Here is a 23,876-nt window from a genome sequence, read left to right on the forward strand (position 1 = left end):
TTCGTCTTTTTATTCCCTCTGAAATGCAGTGCTGTGTTTGAAATAAAACTACACATCTTTAATGATCTTCGTAAGAGAAATTTCCTCATAACCTTCCATAAATTTCTCTAATTATTTTTTAAAACTTAATATAATTCTACATTAAATACATGTAATTATATTTGTTTTTAATTTGGGGTGTTGATATTCAGGTATGTGATAATCAAAGAAAACTATATCAATCCCTTATAATTTGGGGTGTTGATATTCATGTAGAGCAAGTCTTCATCGATCGGTAAAGGAAACTTCATATCTGATTATTATTAAATTCATATCAATACTATTGATGTAATTACTCTATTGTCTCTGAAGAATTTATTAGCATTATCCTCTCTATATTGCCTCATGCAGAAATCAAGAGTATTCTCCTCATATTACTTTTATTCGGTGTAGGGCAGTGCATTTGGAAGTTCTTATGGAATTTGTTCATCCTTCAAAATTTAGCCTTCTTGCCCACGAAATTGGCATGCATAAGGTTTTCCTTGTCTTTTAAGTAGCACAAAATATACGCTAGTTAGTTGCAGGAAAATCATAAGCCCTGTGATATTTCCCTTAGTGGGTCTTCCATGATTGATAAAAAAGGAGAGGGTTGAGCACAACCATAAGTGGGTGTTGGCAGGCCCCCATTAGATGGTAAAGTATTTGTCATTGCGTTGTGATGTTAAACTACAGTGTGTTGGCCATTAATGTTAATGATAGCTTTATGAACAATGTTACAAGCAATTTCGACATCTGATGGGATTATGAATGTGTTTATGTCACTTCCAACAACAATAGGTTGTTAGAGAAAAACTTTCAACTAAAGTCATCTGAATCATTTGAATTCCAAATAATGAATTTTTACTGTATAGAGGGAGGCTATCAAAACCATGTTTCTCTCTCCTTTTGAATGAAAGAAATAAACTAGAAGAAGAAAAAAAAAAGAGGGGATTGAGTTAGAGCAGCACTTCATTTTGGAATATAAATCTTATAGTAGTATTTTGAGTCAAATTTGTAGATACTTTTGTACTTTTTTTGTTGGGAAATAAACAAGTTTGATACTAAAAAATTATGAAAATCAATTTCTTTCCAATAAACTAATCAAAGGATGAGATTGGAGGCTTGGATAGCTACAACATGAAAATATAAAACTCACATGTGAATCTGAAAATTAAGTTGTCTTAATTGTGGAGAACCCATGATTAGATTATTCTTCTTTATGATGTCGAAAATCAATCTGTTAAGCATGCTTAATAAATCTATTTTATGTGAACTTATAACAGCAATAAATAATGATTAGGCGGATTTGAAGTAGTTACGATGAGCGAATGTGTTTGATCCATAGTGGGATCCAGATTCAGAAGTTTACACAAAGATTTCTACCCCTGAAATACTATACACCTTTTTTTATTGCTTTATGTAGCTCTCGTCCTCCTCCCACCCCCTACCCCGTAACTATGACTATAGCCCCCTCCGGTCGGGCATGTTACATATAGAATCAAGACAAAATTTTGAAGGTGTTCCCTGGTGTATTAAAGCCAGTGGGCATCAAGATTAACACAAACATAAGATGGAAAAAATAAGGCATAAATTAGCAACATAACATCCACACATAACATAGGATTTACATGGAGAAACCCTTGCAAGAAAGAACTCCACTAGGAAGAGAAGACAAGCTTGCATTAACAACAATAAAATTTCTTACAATACAATCACTTTCATTCCCCTCTTTCACTCCACCATAGCAGCACCTATGTACATGTGAACAACCTCCTTATGCCTCCCATCCGTCCTTCGTTTCTTTTGAGAAAACTACATCCAATTGTTCCCAACTGTTCTACACTCAAAAAGTTGTATTTATAGAATGGCAAGAGCTTCAAAACCACCAATAAAGAATCTCAAAGATGACTCTTCATTCCTCACGACCACAACCCTTGGAATGCCTCTATGAAACTCAAAAAGATATTAGTTTAGATTCCAATACCTTCCCTCCAACATGGACACCTATACTTGCAAGATAAACATTACATTAAATGTAATAAATGATCGAATACCAAGAGACACATGTTGCCTCTTCCATGCTCCCACTTGGAGAATCCATACACCATCTCAACTAGAGTATGCGAAGGAGGAAAAGGTGCCCCTTGAAAGTGAGTGTCTTAGAATCCCTACAAGATAAGGTACATTTTTGCCTCCACAATGAAGACATAAGAGTAATGTACAATCTTGCATAGTGAATGTTATTGTAGGTTCCTCTACAATAGATGATGCACTTCCTTTTGTAAGAAAGAAACCTCGAGATGTCAATCTTTTGAATTCTCACTCGGTGGGAATGCAATCATGAATTTGGATGTAAGGATTTGGAAATTGCTTAGTTCTTAATGCTAATGTGAACTATGATTGTCTTGTACAAGATTTGAGAATAGTGACCACTAAAGTGTGAGACCTAGACCAATTTGAATTAGTATGTGTCAAGTGAGAAGCATGATGTGGCAAATAGGTAGCAAGAGAATCTATAAAGGGAGGTGACACAACTTGATATTATTTTTCATCACAAATGTCCTCAATAGTATCATCTAGATCTAAAATATGGGACATTACAAACTAGCAAGAGATGTCTAGAAAAACTCCACTCTTTCCTACCGGCACTCGTACGAGTGGAGTGTTGTAAATTTTATTAATGATTAATAAAAATTTTGGCTTCGGCCTTTTACCGATCAAAAAAAAAAAAGAGATGTCTAGAAAAAATATTTCCCAATGAGGTGAATCTAAAAGATAGATATACTCCTACTGCAAAAACCACTAGAAGCTCTCAAAGAAGCAACTTTGAACTCTATATTAGCAACAAGAGGAGGATCTAGAATGCCCTCCACTATAGATGGGGCATCAATATATGTCAACCAAATGGACTAATCATCCCATGAGAATGTGTTTTCACAAGATGAGGCAAAAAAAAGCTTTAGTATCATTCACATGTGCCCAACCATCTAAGGAAGCATCATTATTATATGAAGATCCAAAGTCTTCAAACAATTGTCGAATGATTATCCAAGCAATAAAAGGTTAAGTTTAGTGTGTTTTACAATATACATAATATCCTAAAAAATAGAAAGAAATATGTGTTCTTAAACCATATCATTTTTTTTAAATCATACATTCTTTTGTTCATAGTAACTCGAATTAGGAACAAGTTCAAGGAGATAAGGCAATAGATTTTTCTCATGGCAGTGATTCTTAATATATTATTTCTAGGAAAAATAATTCTCTAAAGTTGGCCTAACAATAAAATTATAGAATTTAATTCTAAATTTCATGATAAAATCATATCCCAATTTCATGTATTTTCTTCAACAAAAAGATTTATAGATTCATCAACTCTCATTTATGTAACCTCCATCCATATATCAATCTATGGGTGAAATACTGAATTAAATTTCAAATATATCTTTATTTTATTCTATAAAATATTTTTAAAATAACTAATAAATTTAGTAGCTCTATTTGCAACAATACTCCTTGGGAATCTAGATGCAACCTCACAACTTCCTTATTTAATTTTTTTTTAGTTGTATATATTGTATCATTGTTTTTATTACATGGATGAAATGTTCATTTTAGAAAGTTTGTTAACAATTCTATACAAATATTCAAGTATGTCCCCCTTTATTATAAAAAACTCTTTAATACAAAATTATCCATTCCTATATCTTCCCAAGGTCTTTCTAGAATTGGTTTAATGGTAGGTATACACATAATTTTTTACTACTCCACTTAGCAACTTGATAAGTATTGTAACTTTTTAAAAAAATTATACATCCTCATATATTTATGGAAAAAAGTAGTTATCAATTTCACCAATGCTACTATCTTATCTATCCCAAAATGACCTACTATATCATTCCTATTGTTTTATTTCATCAAATTTTACTTAATTAAATTCCTTGGAAAACACAAATGATTACCCTTATACATCTAATTTTGAATAAAATAATCAAACCACTTGTACCCACACTTACTAGTTTATTACATATTGTCTATGCTTTCACAATATTAGGATCAACTTCCTACAAATGTGTCAACTCCTCAAAACCCAACTACCTCTATGCTCTTTTTAAATAGAAAATTATGTCTCCTAATATTCAAATTTCCTTTACCATTAAAATAATTCAGTGCTTGATTATTAGTGTAAAATATAAACCCCTTTAATAGTTGGTAATGTATGATTCTACAATTATTGGATTTTAGTACCAAATTCTTGATCTTAGACTAAATATTTTTTTCTTACATCAATTTTTTAACTTCTCACTAAAATACTCTATTGGTCTTCCCTCCCAGCTTAACCTTGCTCATTTTTCTTTTCAACTTAAATCATAATCAATGTAAAATTCTTCTTTAAACTATCAATGCTAACATTAATGGTTCTTTCACCTTCTTCTTCAGTGATTCAAAAGTTCTATTTTCTCTTTCAATGTCCACTTTAACTCTTTGTTCCATCTCATTATCTCAGTTAATGATGGACAATCACCACTAAAAAATTCTAATAAAACTCCTATATAAACCTTCCAAGCCATGAAATGATCTTACCTTTCCAACATTAACTAGCGTAAACCACTAAACAATTATTCTTACTTTCTCTAGAGCCATCTTCAAATCTTCAATTGAGATTACAAATCCTAGTTCCTTTTTCATGAAACTACAATTACACTTATCATTAATCAACAATTTTTTCTTCTCTCAACATGTGTATTACTAATCTAATATGTTCTATATGTCCCTCCTTAGTCTTACTAAAAAAGAAAATATAGTCCAAATAAAAAATCACAAAACCACCCAATAATTTTTTTTAAACTTTATTTATCAACCTCATAATTTTACTTGGTGTGTTAGACAATCCAAAATTGATCTTCCATTCATCTCCTTCTTCAATTTTGGTTTGATGATAACTTCAATTCAATCTTGGTAAAATACTTTTCTCCACTCAAACAATCTATTATGTCACCTATTGTTTGCAATACAAATCTATACTTGACTATGATATTATTGATTTCTTTGGAGTCTATGCATATCCTCCACTCTCCATCCTTCTTAGGTTTTAGTGCTATAGGTACAACATGGGCTAAATCTCTCTCTAATCAAATATTTCATGTTTTGATTAAACCCTTCCTCAATATATTCTATTGCTTGTTGGTTTAGTTCTTTATTTTATATAGGTGTTATCCTCTGGCCCACTTTATTTGGTAAACTTTCTCAAGGGTATTAGATTCATGTTGTGAATAATATTCCTTACTTGTGATAATCCATATAGTATATATTATTTGATATGATGTCATTTTTCTTTAGTAATAATTTTGATATCTCTTCTTGCAATATCGTGTATTCATCTACTATGGTAATTTATATAATTAAAACACTTCACATCCTAAGAATTGATGAAAACACATATTTCCATGTCTTAGAATATATTATAATTTCCTTCCATCCACTAAACAAATCTTGGTTTTATCACACACTTGTCTATCATTCCCTTTGAATGGTAACAAAGTATGTCTCGTCATCTTCTAGTATGATGTAAGTATTATATCTCCTATCATGCATAATTTCCCCACTATACTCTCATAGTATTACTAATAGAAAATGGGATATATCTATTGGCATAATATCACAAAAAAATCATCATGCATATTTTTCCTATTATACTACCATGGTCTACCCAATAGAAAATGGCATACACCTATTTTCATAATATCATGCAAAACTTCATCAAGCGGTATGTTCCTCTCTTTAATTTTACCAAAAATTGTTCACCTTTCATCTTGAAACCAATCAATTTTATATAAACTTGGATGTTCTAGCCTCTTTAACTATAATTTTGTGAACCATTTATTTTAAAATTAAATCGTATGTGCTATCACCACCAATAATAAATTTACAAAACTTTCCTCTACATTGGCATATTATTCTTAACAAGAAATTTCTTTGTACTACTTCCTCCTCATCCATAGAATTCATTCTTTATACTAAGAGGAGAGATTTTCACTAGATGTTACCTAAGTAAAATATTATTAACATGAACTAGATCATAGGAAGGGAGACACTAAGTAAAATATTATTAAAAGTAGAAGTTGTAGACACTAAAAATTGTTTGTCTCCTATGTCAACACTTTTTACTAATTTTTCATCTATGCCAATTGAGTGATCTTTATCATTCAACTGGCATTTGCATCATTTGTCTATATATTTTAATTAAATAATTTTAATTATTTAATTATTATTTCTTCTATTTTCATCATCTGTTTTATTGATTTCATTTTGATCGTTTTATTTACCCTAATTATCCTCAATTCACCCTAATTATGAATTATTCTTACATCAAATATTTTTTTAAAATTATTTAAATCCCTAAACTAACCTTTCTTGTCAAATTAAATAGTTATTTAGTTTGTCATCAAATTTTGAATCTCTTGTGATTAATTAATTACTATATGTGGGAAAAATAATGAATTTATTTATTTTATTACCTCACTTGACTCACCAACCTTCTAATCTCTAACTACCCCCTGCTCTTCCCTTCTTCTATTTCTCTCTCCACTTACCTCTTACACCTTCTAAATTCATCTCTCTCTCTCTCTCTCTCTCTCTCTCTCTCTCTCTCTCTCTCTCTCTCTCTCTCTCTCTCTCTCTCTCTCTCTCTCTCTCTCTCTCTCTCCTATTTCCTTCTCCACTTAACTCATCCTTTCAATCAATCTTGATCATTCATTTCCTAAAAAGAAAATTAATTCTAGCCATCCACCGATCCTCAATCATCTACAAATTATGAATCAAATCCTCATTTTTGAACAACCACACCTTCGATATCTTCACATTATCATCATTTTTTTTCTTTTAATTTGTCTTGTGCACACTTGAAAAATATATGATCCTTCTTGGGAAGATTAAGAAGAACAGTGGAGATGATTTGAATTCAGCATCTCGATGGTTTGATTTGATTATGTATTATTTTCATTGTGAAATTGTTTCACTATTGGTTGTGTAGGTATTTTGCATGGAATTTGAGTTTGTGGTTGCTCATTATGTTCTTTCCAAGTTCTCCATATTTTCTACTATGATAGAAGCAACATAAGACTCATGAACAAGTGAAGAAACTATATGTAAGATGGAATGGAAATTGACTTTACTAACTCTATGAAGGAGTTAAATCAAATGCCTAATAGAATAAACTCCCCATTGAACAAGTGTTCCCCTCAAAAGGATAAAGATGTGAGATAATAATGAAGAAAAATAATAATAAAATGTTTAAAATTACAATATTAACACATAGATAGTAGCTAAGGACAATGGATAGTGAGAATCCATGTTATAATAATACATGTATTGATCAATGATACACTATCTCAGATGGGTGGGAATGAATAAAGAAAGAAAGTTTGTAAATGATAAAATGTATTATATGAGAATTACCTAATGATTAGTATAAATAAGAAAAGTAAGTCAATTATTAAATTTGAAACAAGAATATAGCTACATATCTTTTATAGAGATAAAGCATCATAGAGCTACATAGCTCTTCTTGGCCAACCTTAAATCTTGAGAAAAAATGTTAAGTTCTTAAATCAGACACCGCCTCTTTGAAAGCTATGTAGCTCTTATTGGTCAAAAGACATATTTAATGGTATCCATTTTGTGAGAGACAAGATTCCACTCCAAAAGGAAGGCTTTATTCATTTCACTCAATAGCCAAGACAACAAAAATATAATTTTATCTCCAATCTCACACACTTTAACAATAAGAATATAAACTATAGGTAGGATGAAAACCACAATACGGTATGCTTATTTAAGGTTAGTTACATTTTCTTGCAATGAAGATGGATGAAAGATCAACAGAAATATTATGCCATGTGTCAACCAATCTTGCTAAATAATGATTTGGAGACATGTCAATCACCATATAACAAGTTTATTAGTTATGCTAGTCACTTCTCTAAACATGTTGCTAATCCTAATGTCATCAAAGGTGTCAAGGTTTATAAGGCATTGTCTTTTAAGCATGTTGAGTTCCCAATTCGACATATGGTGTCTACACAATGTAGTGATCACTATGAGTGAATCTCCTTCAACATGCACCTTGTTAATATTTAAATACACATATAGAGGTCAAATAGGGCAACAAGGATTCAACACTATTATTTGTACCTCTACAAAGTTTTGTTGCCAAGGATCTAATTAAGTTTTCTTCATTGTTTCCCAAAATTCTACAAGCTTGAGAAGGACCCAACTTACCTGTAGTTGCACCATCAAAATTTAGTTATACCACCCCTACTTTAACATCTGCTCTCAAATTGGATGGAAGAATTTTTAGAATAAATTAATTATAAGTTGCTACAACAAACCATCTATTATTTCACGTGCAACTACTTGCACCTGTCTCACACCGTCTATATTCACTAGTCCATCATAAATGGTCTAGTTAACTCTTCTCTACAGTATTTATACATTTATTATTCATTTATTTATAAAATCAAACGCCTAAAATTGAATGTTTTGCATTCAAATATGAAAGGTTTTACTGTGTTTTGTTTCTCTTTGTTTTTATGTTTCTTTTCATGATTAACCATGAAGGGGGACATCCACCAATTCTGCTATGTTTCGTTTCTCGTTGTTTCTTAATTTCTTTTCAAGATAATGGGGGACCACTTATTAATATATCATTACATTGAAATATTAGAAAATAGCATGGATATACTAATAATTTCAACCATTAATTTTTTTAAATAAATATATTTCACAATGTGAAACGATGACTATGAAAGGTTTTGAACGCTCTGTTTAATCAGATTTCCTCGTGTCGAACTCATTTTTCAATGCACTCATGTGAAGACGAGCCAAACAAAATCCAGAACAAAAGTCGGCCTAAAGAAAACGAAACTTCCAAACGACCAGGAATGTCGACGTAAATGGATAACAAACAAAATTATTTATAATAAATGCAAACTCCACCGTTTCGTAGATTTGTTGAAGAAGCAGATTCGTGTAGAATACGTGTTGTTGACGCTTACGTAGATCTCAAGATTATAATGAATTAACCAGAAGTTTGTCCGAATGAGTCACGCCACTGCCATGCAATAATGTCAAAACGTAACTCATTTCCATTTGTCTGAATGCCAGAGAATATGAGCTTTTCGGCGTAAAGGAAAATTATGTCTCCTTACTTTTCATCAACCGTGTTGTCTACTCCATCTGCACATATTCTTCGAAGCCTTCAACTTTATTGTCTGAAAATGTCGGCAAGATAAGCTTTTCCTCGTTTACGGTGGCTGGTAGTATTTCGTAGAAGTTTGTGAAGCGTACTCGTAACTGTAATAGATTTATTAAAAAATATATATATTATTTTAACATGATATTTGTTATTGTGTGGCTTGCATTTAGAATTCGGAAAAGGGTAAAGTGATGGCAACTTCTTGTGGGAATTCACTTAGCTATGGTTAAATGGATGGCTTCTTGATCTTAGGTTAGGTTCATCACTCAATGTTTGGTGTTGTCCTCTCTCTCCTCTACCTCATTGTTATCTATGATTTAATAGTCACTTCTTAATGCATTATGATATTGAAGATTTCATTTATCTAGTAGAGGTCTACTTTGGGTGTATACTAGATCACAATCATGCTTTAAAAAAGTGTCAAATTTGATTATAGAGTGCATTGGAGAAATTGTAAAGAAGTTGAATGATGGTGTTTCCATTAGAATTTCTTCCTTTCCATTTGATTGGTGGTGGTGGTGGGGTGAAATTCTTGTGATTTCAATTAGTTCTTATGAAAAATGTATGGTCGTTAATTGGGGTGGCTCAAATGGATGGTGGTGGTGAAACTCTTGTAATCTCAATTAGCTCTTATGAAAAATCTATGATAGTTAATTGGAGTGGCGTGGAACTTATGCAACATTTTTTCTACCTTTTTTCTTTTTCAAATGTTCACTCAAGACTTTTCATTTGGTAGTTTCAATGGGTGTTATGCATTCTTATCTAGTCTTTTTCTATTGGTAGAGTATGGTATATTTTTTAAGTGTATTTATATAATAATTATTTAATAATTATGTTGATTTTTTTTCTAATTAGTTTGATATTCAATCAACTTAAGGTTTTATGGGTCTTTTCAAAATTGGTTGGTAATTTCTTAGTTTACTTCATTTTGGTTTTTGGATCCTAAACTAGGTTTATAATTTTAAAAATTCTAATTATTTTGAGTAGAAAAATCTACTATAACCAATCTTTCTTGTCTAGTATACACTCAACTAAGAATATAAGCAAGTTAAATCATCTAAAAATAGTTTGACTATAAAAAAGAATGAATTCAATTGTCATATCCATGCTTAGATTAGGTACATAAATTCTCATAGTCCTCAATGATATTTCATGAATCAATATATAAGAATTCTTAGGTTGACCATAAAAAATACTTCATCTCAAAAAAAATATTAGGGATCTACTATTGATTGGAATTGATTGGAATTGTAGAAATGAGATCTAAATAACATACCTCACGGTTATAATACTTGACATTAATTAGCATTCATTTTAGACCTCTTTTTGTATCCATGTTTGATGCATGAATATTTCCTTTACATGCATGTTAATGATTGTTACATACTTTTGAAAATAATTATTTTTTTAAAACTCACATACACCTCAAAGTGGGACACATGTAATGATGAAAATGGCACACCCATCTCATTTTCTATTCAGTTTTGTACCTACTTTTAGTAAAATGTCTCGATACATGTACATATCAAGAAACGGTACTATCTTGTGTGAATTTAAGTTAATTCTCCTATCTTCTTTATATCCTTATATAGAAATATGTTCATACATTGAGCATCCACCTTCTATACCCATACTTTGATACATTCATCTTATATATCATTGATTATATTTATTTGTATAAATTTTACTTACATATATTCATTACACATTTGAATCTAACCATTTTCCCACAAGAACCATTTATATATGACCTCAACCTATACCTATACCTCCACACTTAACCCTTAGTTTTCTAAAATTTAAATCTAAAATTATGTTGACATGGCCCCTTTTTTAAAATATTTCTTTAACTTCAAAGAAATTATCTTCCTTTTAAAACAATAAATTTATAATAAAATATATCAAAAAATATGAACACTTTGATCATAAATGTCATCAACATGAGACCCTAAACATATTACTAAATAGAAGTGTAGTCTCGACCCAAAACAAAGGTAAAAACTAACCGAATAAGAAAAGTAGTGTAGAAGAAACCCAGTCTTCCAAAAGATCGACAGAAGCGGATGGAAAACTTGATTATTCTGGAGAAAAAAAAAAATGATTTCTTAGCAGAGTCACATTCGTATAGAAGCCGCGTCATATTCGATTATAAAGTAAAGTCTTTTTTGAATGAGTCACGCAACTACCAAACTCATTTTTTCATCAGTCAAATGTCTCCTTTTCTTTTCATTTCACCAATCGTGTCGTCTACTCCATCTGCACATATTTATTTAAAGCCTTCAACTTTGAAATTAAGCTGCTCCTTCTTCACAGTGGTCGGGTTTAATTCATAAAAGTTTGTAAAGAAGCTTCTCTTTGATTTTCTTCTTCAACTTTTCGGCGCCGCAAAAATTTGAAGTATTCTGTTAAACCTGCTTTCTGTCTACTTCTGAAAGAAGTTCTTTCAATGTCAAAGAAGCTTTCGTATACCTTAAGAAATATGTTGAAATATTCACCTTCCTATAATAAATTTTTATATATGTTTACGTCAAAGAATTGAAACCTTTGTTTAAGAAACTTGAAAGTCAAAAGATAAGAAGAAAATTATATCTCTCAATTCATTTAATTATTTTTTAAGTTTTCAACTCACCATGGATTTGTTTTTCTAGTAACAATAATAGTGTGAATCTCTCTATAAGGCTCATCAAGGTTCAATGTCATGTTGAAGAATTTTTTTGGTGTTCCTTGAGAGAAAGTTGAGGAAGTATCTTCTCCATTATTCCTCAATATATATTTTTTAATTATTATCACATTATTCTCAAATCAATCGTTAATATAAAGTATAACATGAATTACAAATCAAGTTAACTAATTTATAATTAATAATTTACAATTATTGTTTACACAGTATCTATTTAACTAAAACAAATAATCTACACTATATCTATTTTTCTTCTCCTTCATCCTCTAAGACACATCCCCCACATGTTTTGTTAAATAGGATATATATGATTCCTCTAATGAGTTCCTTGGTGCATGACTCAATTTTTTTTCTTAATAGCTTTAGGTTAAATCTTTGATGTATTTATTGTAAATTCCTCCAAATTTCCTTTAGTCATCTTTACTTGTTGTGAAAAATCCTTCCTAAGAGAGTTATTCTCCTTAAGCTTATACTTCAAGACCTCCCCTTCTACAAGTTACCTTTAGACTCGTTATATCCTATAACCACTTTTACTACCACTTCTCAGAATCTTCCTTGGAAGTAGCTCATAGTGGCCATCTTTTCCCAACTCCATATTCCTAGGATGTCAATGACGATTAGTAGGAATATTTTGATGAAGTTGTTAATTTTATTAACACCAAAATTTATGCACTTTTTTTACCCAATTATCTAGTGATTATTGCACCCTTGCATGATTAAATTTGATATAGATTAACCAATGAATGCATGAAAACAACCAACAAAAGACACTAATTTATCTAACAAATGTGCAAAAAGATGCAAAAGCGCTAAAATATCTAATGCAAGCACTAAAAAAATTAACAAAACTATCAATCCGATCAACCAAATAGGATTCAATGCAAGCCATACAAGGAAAGACTTTTAAGGCAATTCTCAACTCCATATTTGTTAGGTAGTGAGGAATCCTTTAATAGTGTTTCCATTCCTATGAAGGGGTGATCATTTCCTAGTTTTACATCATACAACTCATTAGAGATTATTAGAATTTTTGTAGATAAAAATTCAGAAGAGGTGTCACCTATCTAAAATGATAATTTTATGAGATAGAGGTAATTCTTCTCATTCATTCTTGAGGCTTGCTTGTAGCTGGAGGTGAATTTTCAAACTCAAGTAATTAATAGTGGTACTTTTTATCTCTCTATTTTAGATGTAGATGTTTTGGATTATTTTGGTGCATATCTCGAAATTTCCCTCAAGTTGGTTTTTCCATCAAAGACTAGCTTACTCAAACCTTTCATGCCTCCATTCCTTCATTGTCATTGGTAGTACTTTGGCATGTAATTAAGATATTATTCTTACCAAGAAAAAGTGCATGAAGTAATTTGATTTTTAGAGATGGTTTACTCTACCTAGTTGTGCATGATATTTTCTAACGTGTCTATATCCTAGCCTAATACATGCTAAATTCTATATCCTAGCCTAATACATGCTAAATTGAGTAGTTTTCTAACTTCTTGAATATTGGTTAGATCAGTTCTAAGATGTTCCTCAACTTCCAATTTGAAATTATTTTCCATCATATGTTGTCGATACATATATTATCAAGTCTCCCTCTATATCTATATAGTCTATATGTTTTTTTACGCAACTACTATAACCCAACAAGTTGTGCTTGCAATTTGGGTTTGTTACTTGTAAGCCATCACATTTTTTTTGAGATAGTTATATAAATTTTAATAATATTGCTCTTGATTTAAATTTTACTTGAATAGATCATAGTTATTTTATAATTTATGGATATAATAATTTTATTATGTTGTTATAATATATCATGTATTGTTAGTTTAAAACCTGTGCATATTAAAGTTATTTATAATAATATATGGGATATTATATATTGAATCAATCCAATTATACTAATATGTTAAAAACTTAGTAGACTAGACAAAGTGAGTCAAATAGATATTAATAGAGTTCAATGACTTGAGTTATCATTAGTAGTAACATATGTGTTAGTTAAATAATGATTTTGGTTTGCTAGACAAGCTCTCTTGACTTACTTTCCCTAAGGATTCCTTCAAGCTATTATTTTAGAATGTAACACTAATAAATCTTCCTAATCTTGTATTATCTATTTGTTTGACAATAGGAATTGATTATGTAATTATTCATTCCTTCTTGGCTCATTAGATAATGTAAACATGTATCTTCCTTGTGCATGTTGATTTAATCTTGCACACATATTGTACTTAAATGATATGAAAAATCATGAAAAATAATTAATTATGTTTACTATAATTCTATGGTTAAATTGTGGGCATTACAAGATGTAATATGTGTCTATCCAAACTAGGAGAAAACCCCCATTTCAAGTTGTTACACTTGCATGAAATCAACACAAAGAATATCTACCTAGCTTGCAATGCCTACGTGCTACCTCTCTTTTTCTTTCTACAAATTAATAATAGAGCCTACATTCCCTTCCAAATACAAGGGATTCCAAATAGCAACCAAATTTGATACCCACTATTTTTTATTGTTAGTATTGTGTTTAATATTCTAAAATATGTATCACTATCAAACCAACAAACAAAATGATAAAATAAAAATGAAACAAAGATCCATTGCAAGTCATCAAAACTCATACGGCAATGCTCAAAAAAATTCCTCCAAGTTGTTGAACATGTATCAAGCACTTCCATTGGAAAACACAATCAAATTTAAGAAAAACATAATTGTGTAGGGAAATGAAAATATTTTTTAGCACACTCATTTAAGTTATTTGTGGATGCTAAATTGTGTGGGATTCAAATAAACACATCTAAACCATATCATATAAGATTATTTAGATGATTAATCTCTACGAAGTGCACACCAAATTGTCTTGAACAATTTACAAGTAGGGAAATACAAATATTTGCTTAGCATGCCATTATAAGTTATTTGTGGATGCAAAATTATTTGAGAAAATAAACACACCTATCAACCATGTCATATGATATTATTTAGATGTGCTTAATTTCTATAAAATGCATGCCAAGCTCTTTTGGATGAACCTACTAGTAGGAAAATTCAAATATTTTCTTAGCTCACACCATTGTAAATTATTTGTGGATGCAAAACTATTTGGGAAAATCAACACATGTAACAACCATATCATATAAGGTAATAAGATGTGCTTAACTTGTATGAAGTGCACACTAATATCTTTTGGATGAATTTACACCTCATTCACTTTAAGAAATTTGAGCCACTTTATTGTAACACCTTTTAAAAATGTAATTTGAATTTTTCTTATACCTTGCATTGAGCTCAAGTCTACCTAATAATAGCATTGTGGGCACCTGATAATTGCTTTGTGCCTATTTAGCTCAATAGTGGAAAAATCTCTTCACAATTGTAAAGAAAAATCTCTTTTCAACTATGTTGAAACTTAGGAATCATGCAGCTAAAATGCCACAATCTATATTTAAGTCTTATCAACATGTAATTATGATAGCTCACATTCTATTAGCCCAGTTTAATTGAAAAAAATGAGATGATAATAAATGCATTATATACTTGTGAGTTTTGTTTGAACCTATAACAAAGTTACAATATAGACTAGTCATAATTCCCAAGTTTACTAATATTTCATGACTACAAACAAGATACTAGTTAGAATGTGTAAAATTTGATTATATACAGGTAGAAGTTAACATCATTAATTTAGGTACTATCTTTAATGAGGAGTGAAGTTCAAGCCATAAGTAATCACTCAACTAAAAATACACTACCCTATATAATTTGTTTGACAAGAAATATGAATCACTTCACATACTTTTGAATTAACTGCTATTAAAGCATGATGACTACCCCCAAAAAAGGCTTTCAACCAGAACAATATGATATTTGCATAGAATAACATAAAAGTTGTAATGAGCATTCAATTCATTTAGACATGTATACCAAAGTATAGCTTATATATTAAATATTTACATTAAAATAAATAATGTAACATTAAATAGAAAATAGTTGTTTATAATTGATTACAAAGGATACTTACTAGTAACCACTTAGCACTCGTTTATGTAGTTACAACATTAAGTGGGGACTAATAATGGTAAGTACCAAACCATAAAAACTAAAGCATTTCAATATAGCATACAATATTTACACTCAAGAAAAATTTTATCGAACACTGTGATTTTTCAAATATGGCATAGTTCATACGAGTGTGTTTGGATTCAACTCTAAATTTGTTTGCATCAACATTTTGATTCGCACTCAATGATCCAACCAATCCCAATGATAACATAGTCGATGATCCATCCAGCCCTGAGAAAAATGGATTACCAAGTATCATATAAAACATTGATGCAAAAAAACTTACTCAATTGAATCCAAGAGCACTCATAACCATTTTCACAACCTCTAGAAAATTCATGCCTACCTACCATAACCTAATGCGCAATAGGTGCTGACATCATTGCCAAAAACTCGTCGAAATTGACCTTGCCATCCCTGTCAGCATCCACCTTGGCAATCATATGATGACACTCATTGAGGCTGGAAGTCTCACCCAATCTTCCTAAAACACTCTCAAGTTCATGAGCAGAGATTGATCCATCGCCATTAACATCGAACATCTTGAAAGCTTCTTGCAGATCCTGCAACCTCTCAGTGTTATCCACGCCACGTGTATTGAGCGCCACGAACTCTGCCAAGTCCACGTGGCCATCTCCATCCGAGTCAGCCTCTGCCATCATCAACCGCAGCTCATCCTCTGTGGCATCGTGGCCCAGCGACCGCATAACGTTCCTCAACTCAGACACCGATATTTTTCCGTCGCCGTCGGCATCGAATTTGTTGAACACGCTCTCCAGTTCTGCAGCGCTTGCCAATGAGGTAAGCTTATCGCCGGCTGAAGCATCGCTTCTCGACGAGCTTTTCCGGCGCCAGAGACCTGAAGTTTTCCACCTGGACGGTGACTTTCCAGGTTGAGATCTGGAAGAAACAATGTTGAAACCCTGTGAACGCCGCCGCTGCGGCTCAGCCGGCGTGTTTTTCCGACTGGCGAACCAGGGGAGCCCCATTGAAGTTTCCAATTTTAAATTCTCCAAGCGCTGTTTAGTTAGGGTTCAAGATCAGATTTTTATTTAAATAAAAGCCTAGGGTTCGAAGGTTCCGGTAGCATGTAGATCTACTGTTATAAAGCAGAAGGTAGAGAGTAAACCCTAGCGCGAAGCAATCAAATTCGTTGCTTTCTTCGACACAAGTAATTCTCCTACAATTCTAGGATTCGTAAATGAAAAAAAATCTAGGATTCGCTGCAGAGGAATACATTTTTCAAGAAATCTTGATGGAAATCTCATGGCTTCAACTTACATCAGATTCCACCACCAAATAACCTAAAATCTAGCTTTCAGAGCATATATTCCAAGCAAGCCGCAGATCGTAGGAAATTTCCTCTTTTAAAGGTCTGATCCAGTCGAGGAAATGCGTCCTTTTCTTCAACGAAAAATATCGGACCTCGCTTTTCAGGCTCGCCTTCCAAAATGCAATTACCTCGAAGCTTCGTGCCATTATCTTCTTCGCACAGTATTCCTTCAATTATCTTTTTCCGAGTGCAGCAATTTCTGAATTTGATTCCCACTGGTTGATAAAGTTGATTTTTTGAGCCGTAGAAATGGATTGGTAAGAATTGTTCGCTGATCGAGTCCGGAAAGATAGGCCCAAAGTTTGAAGAATAGCATCATTTATCACTGTGAATTAGATGGAATGACTTCTGAGGTCGACCCCATGCCCGATCTTTACAACTGTAATCATCGAAAGTGTACAGCATGAGCATAAGTATTTCTTTTCTTTTTCCCTTTTTCTTTTGCTAATTTTGATGTGTTTGTGAGAAACGGATAGAACCATATTTTGTATAAAAAATGGTAATTACGTGTGTGCTATGATTTATTTCGACTTTATTTATATTAATGAATTGGTTTTCATTTGTGTTAAAAATGAGAATTCGATTGATTAATATATTATAACTCTTGTTTTGATTGGTTAATTTATTTTGACTTTTATTTTGATAGACTAATATCTGGATTTCATATATGCTTCTCCCTAGCATGTCGAACATACAAATAACTATATAAAACAGTATACCATCATTCAACATACGAAACATGTAATGAGACCCACATGAATGTAGTGGCTCTCCAATATCAGAAGGACACAGTTTCAAGGTAGTTGCTTAGCTAGTTCAAGATAGATCAAAAGTTGGGGGGAAGAAGAGCCCCCTATGATCTGAAGCCTCAACCCTAGATGTTGGCCTTTGGTCTGATGCCCCATCTCCAATCCCGAGAACTCTGTGCCTTTAGTTCCATGCCCCGATTCCTAGCTATCAAGAAGAACCATATATGGGTGAAGGAATGAGAAGTTGATCTCCATGCTCTAGTTCCCACCAACCCTACCTTGGAACCCCAACCATATGAATGAAGGGTTGCCTAGAAGAAGTAGACCAAAACACTCTAGTCTCTTCTAGACAAAGCATGGGTAGATAGAGGTAAAAAGGAAGAAATTCCCTTTGGGTAAGCATCAGATGTTGTTAAGATTTGTCATGAAAAGGGATAATAGTGGTTAGGATGGATATCTCTTACAGAAGGGGCTTATTGAGAATACAACTATTTAGTGATAGTTGTAATTTAAAATGGAAATTTTAGAAGAATATGTTGATAGCGAAGCCTTTAGTTGTCTATGTTGTAGCAACCCTTGTTTAAGGTCATGTAATGATGTACTTGCTTTTATCAATTAATAAGAAATGCCTATTATGAATCAAAATTATTATTATTATTATTTGTTTGATCGATAATGGACCGAAGCCGATAAGGTGTACATACCCTACCCCTTGTGGGATTTTGAACTTGTGACCTCTCTTTCAAGAGCACAAGTTCTCCACCAGTATGCCAACTCAGGATGTATTATTATTATTATTATTATTATTATTATTATTATTATTATTATTATTATATAATTAAATATTTTATTATTATGTCGAAGCCATTCCCTGTATGAAATGGGCAACCTACTTTTTGAAATCAATGATTGAGAATTAAGGAGAAGGTTGCATGATGATATAATTAATCTCAACCATATGCTTACATTTATATTAACTTAAAAAAATGACTAAATTTTAAAAACACGTATTTTAATATTATTAATTGAAAAAATAAAGTGCATAAAAGAAAAATCTATCTTTAATTGTCTTCTTTTATAAGAATATATTTTGATATTATCTTCTTTTATTAAGATATTGTATCTTGTTTTTTTAAAGTTTCAAAAAGAAAAAGAAAATATTATTAAATAAGAAAGAAATATCTTTATTCTAATTATTCTTCTTCTTCTATATTTTTTTAAGTTTAAAATTTATTTTAATTATTTATGTCTTTTATGAAATTACAAAATATAATTTAAAATTTATTTGTCTTATTAAAATTTTAATTATTGAGACTAATTTTTTTTTAATTGAAAATCTATCTTTAATTAAGCTATCTTCTTCCCTTAAGGATTAATATTCATTAAGTAAAAAAATTATTTTAATTATTTATGTATTCTTAAGAAACTATAAATAATAATTGAAAGATATTAGAATTAATTTAGTTTATAATTTTTTCTTATTAAAATTATTTATTATAGAATAACTATATTTGAATATTTAGTTTAATTCATATAATAAATTAAACTACAACTTAAAACTTAAATTACAAGTTTAGAGTGCTCGAGTGCAAGAGAGAGACAAAAACTAACTTTTGATTACTCATTTCATATTAATAATTTAAGGATAACATGTGTCCTTGGGGAGTTGTGTTTAGGGAAGCATGTCATTTGTTTGTTTGTTTATATATATATATATATATATATATCACTCACACACATTCCTTTTTCCACTCTCTCTCTCTCTCTCTCTCTCCATCTTTCTTGTACAATATCTCTATCAAGTAAGTGCACCAAGATGCTAGTCAAAAGGGGATTATAAGTGGCCAGTTTTTTGTTTTTTTTAAATATTTAAACCTAAACTTGGAGGAAAATTTGAGACTTGTGCACTCAAAATTCAAAGATACCCTAAATCAAGAATCATAGTACTCTGATTCTAGTTTCTAAATTTTACTATTTTTCTTTCAAAAATGGATAAGATTGAGAGGGTCAAATCCTTCTCATACACAAAATTGTTTTTTATTTTTTAGCAAAACATAATGTAATACCCTAAAATTGGTCATCTAAACCATGAGCCCCTAATCTTGACAACATCACCAAGATCCTAACCAAAGGCAATTAAGTAAATCTTGAGCACACAATTAATTCTAAAATCATCAAATATCACATGGCAAATTAATCACTCAATATTAATTAAATATTTATTTAATTAATTGATCATTCCAAGTAAATCATTTAAAAACAATTATCTTATTTATTTTATTAAATATCCTAGCATATTTAATTAAATAAATCAATTTGCCATAAATCTTCAAAAAAAGGAAACAAATCAAGAAAGAGGAATTGGAAATTATGAGCATAAATCTTCAAAAAAGGAAATAAATCAAAAAAGGAATTAATTGACCAAGAAAGAATTAAAAATTGAGAAAAGAAATCAATTGGAGATAATCTTGAAAAACAAATTAAAAATTGATAAATAATCTCAGAGAAAGCAATTAAAACAATTAAATTTTAAAATTGAATGAAATAGAGAATAAATCAGTTTTTTCTGATTTTATCTTAATTTTAGTTCAATTTCCTTTAAAACTGAGAAAAGCATCCAATCACATTAATTCACCTAGATTGTGCTTCCTCTTGGAAAATCTTGACCGCTCATCATTATTTGATCTCAGCCTTTGGTTTTTTTTCTGATTTTCTATAAATTCAGGCCTTCATCTCTCATTCAAAGATCCTAGAGAATATATTGTTATCATGTTGGTTTTGCTCTAGGTTCAATAATATTTGTGCATTTAGATATTCACATATTAGTTATTTCATACATATTTAGATCATTTATCTCATTTATTGCTTAAATCTTGTTCGATTAATCTTGCATCCATCTAGCATTAATATCATGCTCATATAGATTAAATCATTCATCTTGGTGTTGTCTAGTCACTGGATTGCTTATACAAATCTGAGAGCAATCTTATATTCGCATCTTTTAGAAGACAATGGGTCGATTTGTTATGGTTTTATTATTCATGTTTATATCTGTCTAACCATACATTTAATGACTTAATTGAAGTGTTGTGCATACAGATATAGGTCCACTTTTCACACACACATTTCTGGCGCCCACCGTGGGGCAGGAAACTACTTTTTTGGCCTCAAAAATCACTTTTTATCCTGCAGGTTTCGTCCATATAGTCTCTACGAAATATCGTACGAGCAGTTTCACTGCATCGTACGACATTATATTGAAGCTCGTAGTTTATCGTATGACATAATATTATATCATGTAAATTTTCATACGAATCAGAATATGGACTCGTACGACATACTGTTTCTGTTATCCTCTGTCGTTCTGTGTTAATTTATGACTCGTATGATAAAAGTTTATTGTCGTTCCATTAAAAGCAAGTTTTACTTTTTGAGGTTTTTCTTGAATTAAATTTTGATTACGCTAACACTGACCCTGAATTGTCTCATGTCTGCCTAGTATATTCACAGCCTAACCAGTTTCTTACAGAACGCTTGTCAAAGAATTCATTGATCAAACCTATGCCTATCAAAGAATGAAAGCAACATGACTACTGATGCATTGTTTTTGTAGGTTGCCTAAAGAGAATCAACCAAACATCGTGTATTCTTTAAATTTTTTTTTTTTTTAGGCACCTAACTTGCTATCTGGTTAATGAACAAATCTATCTTTTGTGTTTTCGGAAAAATTTGAGAGGTAGGAGAGTATGCTCTTGTCTTTTACAGACAATCAGAAATATAGACCCTCGAAGCTTTTTTCTAAGTTTTGAGATTTGTGTACCTTTAGCGGGCCTGTCACAGTGGAAAAAAGTAATCACCCTGTGAGAACGACCCAAGTGAGTACAGTTGGACCTGAGCATTCCAACTCACTATAATAAATAGGCCTCTGGTGATTAAAGTCTCAAAGGATGGGATTATTTGAGTTTTCTCTCTGAGATCTCTCATATCGAGCATTTTGTAGGGCCTCACGGTCTCAATCATGTTTACGTGACTACAACTTGTTTCGGTACCTTGTCGGGCTATAGGCCTCAATCATGCTTGTGTGACTTCAAGGGGTTATTTCAAATGGAATTCCTGACTAAGAACTATAAGATTAGAAGCTACCCGATTCACCTCTGAAAGGTTGATAATCTTTGTGCAAGAGAGATAGTAAATCTCCCAAGACACTTGTCATATCGTGCCCCCATTAGCATTTGGAGTCGGCTAATACGGCATTGAGAATCCATTGTGTGAGACTCAGCGGCCATATTCTGATTAGCTATTGGGTGTGTACCTAAGTCAGCAAGCAAAGGTTTTTTTCTCTAAGCCAACTTCCATAGGGTAGCGTGTTGTGATTGGAGTTACTATTCATACTGTGTGTTTTCTGTGTTTTCATCCCTCAAGCTAAAATTGGAATACTAAAACTAGAGAAAACAAATCAAAACAAATCAGCAACTTAGTGATAAACTCTATCTGTGTCAAAGCTAGTATATCCTGGTCAGAAATCAGTCCACCTTAGAATTGGTCATACTCAACAATTGAAAAACTTAGAATTCTTGTCTCTATCTTGTTAATAGTCGTACGAGCCTGATCATTTGTCGTCCTGCACCATATCCTATGTCATACTAGTCTGCTAATTTATCGTCTAAAGCTCAATCCTCTGTCGTATGAGACCCAGTAATCTGTCGTTTAAGCTAAATCCTATGTCGTACGAAACAAAATTGCACTGAATCCATTGTCATTTGGGACCTACCCATTTGTCATACGGTACTAGGTAGCAACTCATACGAAACTGAACTGTTGTCATCCTTAAACTGTTATACTGTAGTACGGTCTCAGAAATTTTGTCGTACGGGTCTCTGATTTTGCCAATCCAGAACAGTCAAACCTATCTAAAACAGTTTACAACAAGCCTAAAACTAGTTATCATCCTCTGGAGCATAAACAACCTTGATAGTATACCTCTGCCATTGCATTGCACAATTTTGTCGATCATCTTTAAGCTAGTTCAAACAAATATCTTATCAAACCTAAGTCAACTTAGATAACGTCTTACATAGGATAGATCATTCCTGAAACCAGACCAAATCTTATTTACTTCTCTCAATCACTACGTTAAACGAACTACTAGCTACAATTTGATCTTGACTTATGCAAAACATTTGGCTCTCGGTTCTGTCGGCTATAAAATGCCTGTTCAAACCAGAAATTCTCGCAACAAAAGAGACAAAGAAAAAGAAACACCCTTTTTGTCAAAAGACAATCCATTCTTTGTGGAAAACCCCTTTTACAATAAACCCTCCTTGTCACAAATACCAGTTTATGACATACCAATCTTTGGTCAGCCCCTATCTCCCACCATGTCTGGGGAAAGACAAGAAAGAGAAGCTAGTAAATGAGACACTCATGACGACTTTAGCAATCATGCCACTGACAGTGATTCCTCATCAACTGAATCTGAGCTTCTGAACCTCCCGAAGCCGAAGTACATAAATGTCAGAATGATAAACAATTTCAAAAAATGATGAAGGTCATCATGGCTAGGGAAAAAGCAGACTATTTCCTAGAATTAGCAAAGCAAGGCGCCAAACTCCCTACTAGTTATAATGTGGAGGCCCTCATCGCTAAAGAGGAAGAGACACCATGGGGAAAAATAAGAAAACAAATGCAAACATTACAAACTGCAGTCACAAAATTGCAAGACAAAGATAAAAAGCCAAAACAATATTCTCTGGACACAATATGCCCATTCCC

At 31.7% G+C, this 23,876-nt stretch overlaps 1 protein-coding gene across 2 annotated transcripts; it reads right to left on the minus strand.

Annotated features, from left to right (window-relative positions):
• Nucleotides 1-15,879: 15,879 nt before the first annotated feature.
• On the minus strand, nucleotides 15,880-17,643 carry LOC131058819 (calcium-binding protein CML24-like). Of its 2 annotated transcripts, none has more exons than XM_057992415.2 (2): nucleotides 16,369-17,643; nucleotides 15,880-16,253 (listed from the first exon to the last, which is right to left on the minus strand). In XM_057992415.2, the coding sequence occupies exon 1, from the start codon at nucleotides 17,009-17,011 to the stop codon at nucleotides 16,379-16,381; it is 633 nt and encodes a 210-aa protein (XP_057848398.2). In that variant the 5' UTR covers nucleotides 17,012-17,643; the 3' UTR covers nucleotides 15,880-16,253; nucleotides 16,369-16,378. The 2 variants fall into 2 exon arrangements, with proteins under 2 accessions (XP_057848398.2, XP_057848396.2); XM_057992413.2 differs by having other exon boundaries at nucleotides 16,373-17,641.
• Nucleotides 17,644-23,876: the final 6,233 nt, after the last annotated feature.

The sequence above is a fragment of the Cryptomeria japonica genome, chromosome 11 (genome assembly GCF_030272615.1).
Source record: "Cryptomeria japonica chromosome 11, Sugi_1.0, whole genome shotgun sequence".
NCBI lineage: Eukaryota > Viridiplantae > Streptophyta > Pinopsida > Cupressales > Cupressaceae > Cryptomeria > Cryptomeria japonica.

Bases quoted from the DNA above. Each gene is read 5' to 3' on its own strand.
- LOC131058819 (XM_057992415.2), bottom strand. From the start codon at position 17,011: ATGGGGCTCCCCTGGTTCGCCAGTCGGAAAAACACGCCGGCTGAGCCG.